Genomic DNA, 10,137 nt, shown 5'->3' on the forward strand with positions numbered 1-10,137 from the left:
CACAAATTTTTGGGCAGCACCTTTGAAGGACAGCTGCCCAAGGGATAAACATCACTTGTTTGACTATATATTTTCACCCCTCCTTTAGTAATTTCGTTTCCCTCAAGCCTTAGAACCTTAGAAACATATCTAAATAGATTGTTCTTCAAAATCACAGGAGAAAACTTGATTCTTTTGGCTGGAATTCGAGACACACACTTCTTTTCGGTAAGTGACGAAATTTGTTCATGAGCTGGGTAGTGTTTGGTAATTTATGCATATCTCGTCCTCTAGAACTCCGTTTACAGTGAATAAATATGATTTGGAAAGCTAATTCGTAGACCTACAACTTTTATGTTTATGTAAAACTCTGATTTAGCTGTTATGGAATCGAAAAATGGGACGCAACATAGGACAAGTTCTGTCCAGATTTTGAAATTTGAAATCCTGTATGGACATCTGTTAGTGTTTTGAATATATCTTTTTATAAAAAAATATATTTTACGGTGATTCTTGTTTGTTTGCAACCTTAAGAGGTGTAGCTACATCTTTCATTAAGGTTATAAAGTCTAGTTTTGCCGTTTTTCTTTTCAAATCTAAGTTGCAACATAAGGTACTAGGCTGGCCAGAATCACTGTTTTGGGAGCATAGTCGTGTTTGTACAGGCTAAGCTTATTTGTGATGATAATTCTGGTTTACACCAATATTATTGAGCTGCTGGAAACTAAAGAAGTTATTTAATTGTATTTTTTAAGGTTGTATATACTCGTGAACAAGTTGAGGACCTTGATACGTTGTGATCTACTGTTTGAACTCTTGAAGTTGTATTGGACTGTTTCTTTGCTAAAGCACCGAGGTTTGTGTATAAACTTGTATTTGCACTCTTTTAACTGCTAGTATATATTAAATTTGATCTTGGTACCTTGGTTACTCTTGTCACGTTGCATTGTTGTATTGGTATCCTTTGAGAAGTTAAAGACGCTTGTGTAACTCGCCCACTTGTATGGATTGTTTGATCATCTGGCACTCTTGTTGGGACCTTGTCCTTTTTGTGGCTGTGACTTTGTCACTATTGGCATGCCTCTTGATTCGGATCATTTGCCATCTTGACTCTGGATTTTTAGTCCGTCTTATGAATAGAAGTTGTCCATTTTTAAGTACGAACTAGAAAGCCATTTTAAATATGGTTCTTGGTTCTCTTGATTATTGGATTTTGACCCTTCTTGATAACTACTTGTGCTTGGTGTGACGACATGATGTATATATTGGGCGAGCCTTGTTATTGAATCTCTTGGAAAATGGTGCTATGAGCGTTTTTGACATTTTGATCTTTAAATGTCGAACTTGATACTCTTATTATATTGTTTACTTGATTTAATTATTGTATTTCGATTATGCTGCCCATGACTTGAGAAGGGTAGTTTTGTGAATTTGATGGCTCTGAACCTATAGTTTTACACCACTAAGCTATATGCTTAGCGATAGTTGTTTCTATCGTAGGGAATGGGCGAGTGGATGCATGAAGCTGGCCATTGGAGAGGGAAATTTTGAGAGCCTTAAGGAAAATCACATTTGCATATAGGCATCTATATTTTGTATAAACCTTGGGATTTGTACATGATCTATGTGTTGTATATTTACATGAAATTTTGAAGACTAATTTGATCATGTCACCATGGATTGTAATATAAGTATGGCTCTATGTTTTGTTCTTTTGGGGTGTGTAAGCCCAAGTCTTGTAATATATTAAATTTACCACTAATTTTGAATGAATGTGTAAAGCATGAACCACCTAGTTTGGGTACTTGGAAGTTGGTAATATTTTTTTTATGTCATTTTTTTTGTTCTAGTGTGAGTACAATATATGCATAAATCTCGTGAGTTATTGACTTATATTATTTCGAAAGGGTCGCTACAATATTACCCTATGTATCTCCAAAGCAATCTCAGACTAACAATGATGTCTCACCTCACCTTGCTACCTTTGTTGAATATTTCTCTAAACTGCAGGCACATGATAATTCTAATTCAGGGGAAGTACAGGTTGCTAGTCCACACATAAATGGTGATAATTCTACTATAACTCATATACTATTTGATGATGAGAGTACTATTGACCTCTCAGGCACAGGATCAGATGTTGAGGAATAGGTTGAAAATGATGATCCATACAGTAGTATTGAAACTCCAGCTGCAGATTTTGGATCTGCTAGTGGCAGTGAGGAACATGTTACACTTACAAGTCCAGTCAATGAGCATCATCAAACAACTACTTTAGTTGATGTACCGGTTGACCATCAATCTGACAATGCTACACTCCAGTCAACTATTTTGGTTGATGTACCAGTTGAGGTACTTCTTACATCACAGGGGCATCCTATGATCACCAGGCACAAGGTGAAGGAACACCGCTTATCACTTGTTGCTTGTAGTAACACAAAAAATTTGAGAGAACCAAATACTACTAAGGAAGTACTAAGGTCACCTCATTGGCTTGCAGCAATGTAGGAAGGGATTGATGTGTTACATACTAATAAGACAAGGATTTTGGTGCCCAAATCCCTTGGTATAAACTTGGTTGGCTCCAAATGGGTGTTCAAGACAAAATTGAAAGCTAATGGAACAGTACATATGTGCAAGGCCAGACTTGTGGCAAGGGGATTCTCGCAGCTTGAAGGGATAGATTTTGAAGAAACATTTAGTCATGTGGTTAAAGCCACGACAATTAGGGTGGTTCTATCCATTGTTGTCAGTTCAAAGTGGAAAATTAGACAACTAGATGTCAAAAATGCCTTTCTCCATGGCTTCCTACAAGAGAAGGTGCAACCCCCTGATTTTATTGATCCACAATATCCTCAGTATGTGTGTCTACTTAAAAAGACACTGTATGGTTTTAAACAAGCACCAAGAGCCTGGTTTGATAGGTTTAGCATGTATCTCTTACACCTCGGTTTCATTTGTAGTAAGGTTGACCCTTCTTTATTTACTTTGCAAACTCACAAAGGCAAAATATTTCTCTTGTTATATGTGGATGATATTATTGTCACAGGAAGTAATCCATCACATGCCTTAGAGTTGGTTCTACAACTTAGGAAGGATTTTGCTATGAAAGATCTTGGCCCTATACACTTCTTTCTAGGAATTGAGGTGAAGTATTTCGAATGAGGAATTCACTTTAAGTCAAAGCAAGTATGTTGTTAAGTTGCTGGCCAAGACAGAGATGACTTTGGCAAAGTCTATAGCCACTATTTTGGCTCAAAAACATGGTTTGCATGAAGTTGTGGGAAGTTTTGTAGATGTCTCCTTGTACAGAATGATAGTAGGAAGCCTTCAGCATTTGACCCTCACAAGACCTAATATCACCCATGTTGTGAATTTAGCAAGCCAATTTATGCAAAGCCCAAACACGGAACAACTTCAAGGGGGTAAAAAGGATTCCTAGGTACATCAAAGGTACTCTATACTTTGGACTCAGAATTATTTCACAATCACCATGTTGGTTGTATGGATACTCAGATGCTGATTGGGGAGGTTGTCCCACCACTAGAAGATAAACTACAGGCTATAGCATCTACCTAGGTGCAAATTGTATTTCTTGGACCTCCAAGAAACAGACCACAATAACCCAATCGAGTGTTAAAGCTAAGTATAAAGCACTAGCCTCTACTGCGGCAGAGATGACTTGGATCATGTATTTTCTTCATAACCTTGGAGTGTTTCTTTGATCTGTTCCTACGTTGTATTGTGATAACATGAGTGCCTTGTACATGACGGTTAATTCAGTTATGCATGCTAGAAACAAACATGTTGAAATGAACTATCATTTTATTCATGAGAAAGTGGCCAGAGGACAACTTCTTACTCCGTTTGTAAAGTCTAAGGATCAACTAGCTGATATTCATACCAAAGCCTTAACAAAGCAGGTTTTTCTGGGTTTCGCAGCAAGCTAGGAGTTACAGTTCCTCCACTAACTAGCTTGAGGGGAAGTGTTGAAGGAAGCTTGAAGACTGATGGAACATGTCGAAGGAATAGGTCCATTGAAGCAGGCTGACGAGTTAGAATTAGAGTCATACTAGGACTAGACTACTAAATTTTAAATTATGTACGACTAAACTACTGGATCGTGTAGGAGGTTAAAGTCGACTAGGATATCATGTATATAATATATTTGTATTGTAGTAGGATTCCTAGTATAGCTAGAATAGGACTCTTCTCCTATATAAGGAGCTTGTAACTCAACATTATTGATCATCAATACAATCCTTGATTTCTCCATACTTACGTGAGATTTCTACACTTTCGTCTACATTTTTCATCTCGTATGCGTCCTTTCAAATTATGTCTTCGCTCTCTTCTTATTACTAACTATCTAAGCCTTTATTAATCATTGAGAAATACTATATATCCTAATCATAGCTCTTAAATTCACATTTTCAAATTAAGGTAAAGTTAAGAGGAAAGTTCAAGAAAGTCTTTTTTGAGAAGTCTTTTACACTTTTCTATAACTTGTTTTAAGACTTGAGTAAATGAGTATGAGAATGAGGAGAGTTTTCTTTCATGTTTCAAAATGAGTATAAGGGAACTAAGTATTCCCGAGTATGTAATACTTTTACATTTAAATGAAAGAAACATCGATTTCTAAATGAGTTTATGAGGAGTCTTGAGCATTACCACTTTTAAGAGGATCTTTTGAGTAATTATCTCAAATTGAGGAAAAGTTATGTTTTAATATAAGAGAATAAGTTATATATATTATTGAGAGTAGTATTGAGCACCGATATGGGGATGAGTTTAGACATCTCAAAATCCTCATAAATCATGTATGCCAATATGGGTAAAGGGTCATACTTTTTAGATGATTCCTTATTTCTTTTAAGCATAGCTTAGTAGATCCACTTATTTGAGGAGTTCTATACTCCGGCAAGGTATAGGACAGCTACGTTCTGGAAGCGTGGGCGAGACATTGTATCATCACGTAGTTGATAGTGATGGTTTTCGATTAGAGAATCCCCCAAATAAGAGTAACGAGTTTATTTATTGTATTTTTATACATATTGAGTTGATATTTACTGTTTTAAAAGCTTTATATATTATATCTTTTATTGTTGCTTTCACATTTGAGTTGAGATGAGATGAGTATTTCTTCCCACAATATCAGTTCAGTTATCTACTACTTTCAGTTTTCCTCTTACATGCTCGTACATTCAAAGTACTGATGTCATTCAATCTGCATCTTTTCATGATGCAGATACAGGTGTTCAGAGTCATCAACAGGCGCTTCGTTGATCCCATTGCATTCCAGCTAGCTTTGATGAGCCTCCTTGCTTTCCGGAGGGATTCACATTATGGTTTTGTTATTAGATTGTCGGGGTCCTTGTCCCGACATCCATCGTATTATTTAGAGGCTTTATAGACAATAGTAATTGAGGAGTCTTTCATCATTTCTTTTGTAATGTTTGAAACTTTGAGTTGATCACTTATACTTAATTAAGTATTTCCAGATATGCATTGAGTTAAGTTCTATTGAGACATTTTGAGTTAAATCTTTTAAGTTGAGGTTTTTGTTTTACTTGAGTAACTCTTTCGCTGAGTAATGAGCCAGACCAAGGGTTCGCTTATGGACCAACAATGATTCTCAAGTGTCGGCCACATTCAGGGTGTTGGCTCGGAACGTGACCGTTTAGAGATTTTTTTATGTGTTTTCTCTTTATACTATGTACATTCATTTGCAAAACAAAGGTATAATGTTGCATTGTTTGAGCCTGCTAGAAAGATAAAAATTGAATACCTTTTAATTATTTGGTCCAACTATGCAAATTCTCAAAAAAAAAATCAAAATCCAAGGTTAAAATCTTGATTTCCTTAATGAAATAGTAAGAAAAAATAATCAATATGCAAAACTTAAGGTGTTCACTAATAAGCAATATATAGGAAAAGAAGAAAAGTCTAGATGATACCCCAATTTGTAAATTACACATTTCCTAATGTGCGGTAAATGTCTTTGCTAATATAGAAGTCAAATTGTCCTATGGGAAAATATATTAGGATTCCCATGATGTTCTTGTTTTTACACCCAAAGTGTCATTTCTAAAATAGAAGATAGAAAATAGAAAATTCCTTATTTTAGACAAAAACATATGATACATTATACATCATTGTCTATTCCGAGAAGAATAGTTAATCAATTATGAAAATAAATAAATAAATACTATTGCTCAGAAAAAATATACTTCATATATAGAACATGTCAAATAAATGTTTAGACCAACTACATTGAAAAGAGAAGAAGATGCAAGAAAAGAACTCAAAGGGAAATGGAATAGGTCCAAACTGTTAAAATTGGAGATTGACTCATTTGATTCTAAGTCATCTATCAAAATTAAGAACTAACTTATATCAAATTATAATGAAAGGAGTTTATCTCGATTGAATATCATAAAAGGGATATATTTTAATTATTTGTGATAATACAAAAGGTATTTGGCCTTTTCCGATACTAAAACCTTTGAAAATTAAGAGTATGAGGTTGAAAGTACACATAGAAGTATAATATAAGGAGTGAAAGTGTAAATGTACCAAACTTTAGGCTTAATTTTGTGAAACCTAATGTATAAGAAGATTCCTGATCCTGACAGCTAAGCGTTTACCTTAGCTGCCTTAAATTCCTTCTTACAATTGGTCCTTTTTATTATCCTCTCTGTTCACATTTTACAAAAAAAAAAAAAAAATCTTGGAGCAACCCCCATCACCAATCTCTGGTAAAAATTTGATCTTTTCTTCTACTTCTCATTTCTGTTAAGTTTTAGTGTTTGGGTTATCACAAATTGTTATTTTATTGTCAAAGATTGTAACTTTTTCTTGTTTTTGGTTCCTAAAGATTGTAACTTTTTTTTTTCTATGAGTTGTTTTCCATTAAAATCTTGCAAACCTCATTAGTCCCTTTACCCAATCTCTCTATTTTTCCAAAGATTTGTAACTTTTTCTTGTTTTTGGTTAATAAAAATTCTAACTTATATTTTTCTATTGGTTGTTTTTCATCAAAATCTTGCAAACCCCATCAGTCATTTTACTAATCTCTTTTGGTTTTCAAAGATTTTGTAACTTTTACTTGTTTTGGTTGATAAAGATTCGAACTTTTTTTTTTATGGAATGTTCTCCATCAAAATCTTGCAAACCCCATCAGTCCCTTTATCAATCTCTTTCAAAGATCTGTAACTTTTTCTTGTTTTTGGTTCATAAAGATTCTAACTTTGCTTTTTCAATGGATTGTTTTCACTAAAATTTTGCAAACCCCATCAGTTCATTACCAATTTCTTTTGGGTTTTCAAAGATTTGTAACTTTTTCTTGTTTTGGTTGATAAAGATTCTATGGTTGTTCCCTTCATTAAAATCTTGCAAACTCCATTAGTCCCTTGACCAGTCTCTTTTGGTTTTCAAAAATTTTGTTACTTTTACTTGTTTTGATTGATAAAGATTCTAACTTTTTTTTCTATGGGTTGTTTTCCATTGAAATCTTGAAAACCCCATCAGTCCCTTTACCAATCTCTGCTAGAATTTTGCCAAAATTTGTAACTTTTCTTGTTTTGGTTGATAGAGATTTGATTTTTCTCTTCTTTTTTTTCAAGAATGGGAAGTCACGGGAACAGTTGGGCTGATCAATGGGGCAGCCAAAACGACGTCGTAGATGAAGATTTTGGGAACAAAGGAAAAAACGGCGGCGGTGGCGGCGGTGGTAAGAAGATGGAGAAGGTGACGGCGGTGGCATCGGCGAGTTTTGGGAAGGCGAAATCAGCGGCGGCGGTGGGGGCTGACAAGGCGAAGGCTGCGGCGGTGGTGGGTGCAAAAAAGGTGAAGAGTGGAACTTCATTGGGGTTTAAATGGATCAAGGACAAGTGCCAGAAAAAGTAATTTTGTGTTTTACATTTGAATCATTGAAAGGTTTAGTTATATGTATTCAGATTGTTTTTATGAATGAAATCTGAATATTTGAATTCTTTTTAATTTCTTGCACTTGTTCTGATTAGATATGGTATAGTCCAAATTTAACTTACGACTTTAGATTAAAAAAAAAAAAGGTTTGGAGATCGCAGTAACAATAAAAGGTATTACTAACTTAATCATGTAGTATTTGATTTGATGGTAGTCTATATCAGTGTGTTGGTTGTAGTATAGCTTACTCATATGGTCCTTGGCTCTTGCTATTTGATATCATTTATGATTTACTATATTTATTTAAGTGATTGCATCTTAGTGTGATTGTTACAGTTCCATTTACATAGTTGTTATTGCTTTGCTATTAGTTGTTCATACTCATATGAACAAGAATATTGATTTTCTATTATCTTTATGTCAAAGGAGGGAGGGAGGGAGGGGGTGGGGGATAATGCTTATAACTTATAAGTAATCCATCGATAACTCTTAAAGTTGACATTAATTTTTACTTACACACCTTAACTAGATTTTATTCATTTTAGACCTCTCATATCATGTTTTGATGTGTCATTTTGACACTTTTTTTATAATCAACCAAATGTGTAAGGTGTGTATAACACACTCGCCGATGACGTGTCAAAATGACAAATTAAATAAAGACATGTGACATATATATTAAAAATAATTTTTAAATAATGAATTTTGAGTAGAAAAAAAAAACAAATAACTTAATGACACGTAGAACTTTTTATTCAAATAATATTTAGGGAAAAGGGTCATAAATACCCCTCAACTTTAGTTTATTAGTTGACTATACCCTTGTCGTTAAAACGAAGTTAGTTTTACTCTTGTCGTTACTAATTTCACCATATATACCTCTCATTTGACGGAAAGCCCCGAATTGACTCAAATTAACCCAAATTTAAAAAAAAAGACCCATTCCCCATTTTAAACCCAATGCCCCAACCCAACAGTCTTCTCCTTAGTTTCCTTCCCAGTCAACATGAACACCCAAACCTAGAGCTCATGCTTTTTAAGAGAAAAAAACTCTGATGGATGGTAAGCATCAACATAAGTGTTCAAGTTGGACCAAGCTGGTTTGATTCGAGTTGATTGGGATGGAGAAATGGATTCTCCTACCCATGATCCACATTCTAGCAAAAATCAATTGATTCCATCGTGCCAATTAAGAGATCTACAAAGGCAATTCTGTTGAGAATCGTCATGATTGCGCTTTCAATTTTGGGTCACCTCCAATGAAATTCGTAAAGATTCAACTAGTGGGGATTACTCCCCTCAACTGGAGGTACATCTCATAGAAATTACAAGTAAGATGGATGGTGGGAACACCGGCAAGGAGGATTCCGACGAAGTCGCCGGAGCTCCGATGACTTTTAACACTCAACATCTACACAAAAAAGAATAACTGGACAGTGTTAGTAACCCCACCACTCAGGAAACTAATGAGCAAATCCAAATTGATGTGAATGTTACCATAGAGGCTTAAGGAAGCATGTTGGACAAGAATCAGAAGGCTCAAGCTATATTTTTGAACAAGTCCCATGATCAGCTGAATCAAGGAAATAATTAAATTGATGTATTTGATCGTGGGGAGCCATCGAACTCTTCCAATTTCTCTTTTGGAATGCAGGTCAATACAAAAGATGTAAGATCAAATGCAGCTCAACAATATGGTCATATGGAAGTAATGAGGAATGAAGAAATCAATCAGGTGATGGAGGCAAAGGAACCAATGATTCAGGCTGATGCAAAGCTCCAATGGTATCAACCATGGAAGGAAAACAACACAAGAGCTACAACATCAAAGGAAATTACAATGGCTAAAAGGGGAACGGGTTATACGGGTTATAAGATAAAGGGGTCGGGGCATTGGGTCTAAATTGGGGAATGGTTTTTAATTCGGATTAATTTGAGTCAATTCGGGGCTTTCCGTCAAATGAGGAGTATATATGGTGAAATTAGTAACGGCAAGGGTAAAACTAACTTCGTTTTAACGGCAGGGGTATAGTCTGTTGGGATATATACTATTAACCATGTGTTAAGAAATAATATTTATTATAGAATAAATATTTGCTCAATTTTAATAGATCATATATTCGTTTATGGTGTCTATTTACTTATATAGTAGATGATTTAGTGTGTAGAGTTTTAGCTTATACACAGAGGATTAAATCATCGGTTCTTATAAGTATAAAGTTTTTTGTT

At 34.9% G+C, this 10,137-nt stretch overlaps 1 protein-coding gene across 1 annotated transcript; it reads left to right on the forward strand.

Annotated features, from left to right (window-relative positions):
- The first annotated feature begins 6,607 nt into the window (after positions 1-6,607).
- Positions 6,608-7,980, forward strand: LOC125869314 (uncharacterized). Its single transcript, XM_049549886.1, has 2 exons — positions 6,608-6,737; positions 7,605-7,980. Exon 2 carries the CDS (start codon positions 7,606-7,608, stop codon positions 7,885-7,887), a length of 282 nt encoding a protein of 93 aa, XP_049405843.1. The 5' UTR covers positions 6,608-6,737; position 7,605; the 3' UTR covers positions 7,888-7,980.
- Positions 7,981-10,137: the final 2,157 nt, after the last annotated feature.

Source organism: Solanum stenotomum, chromosome 6 (genome assembly GCF_019186545.1).
Source record: "Solanum stenotomum isolate F172 chromosome 6, ASM1918654v1, whole genome shotgun sequence".
In the NCBI taxonomy this organism is placed as follows: Eukaryota; Viridiplantae; Streptophyta; class Magnoliopsida; order Solanales; family Solanaceae; genus Solanum; species Solanum stenotomum.

Bases quoted from the DNA above. Each gene is read 5' to 3' on its own strand.
- LOC125869314 (XM_049549886.1), top strand. From the start codon at position 7,606: ATGGGAAGTCACGGGAACAGTTGGGCTGATCAATGGGGCAGCCAAAAC.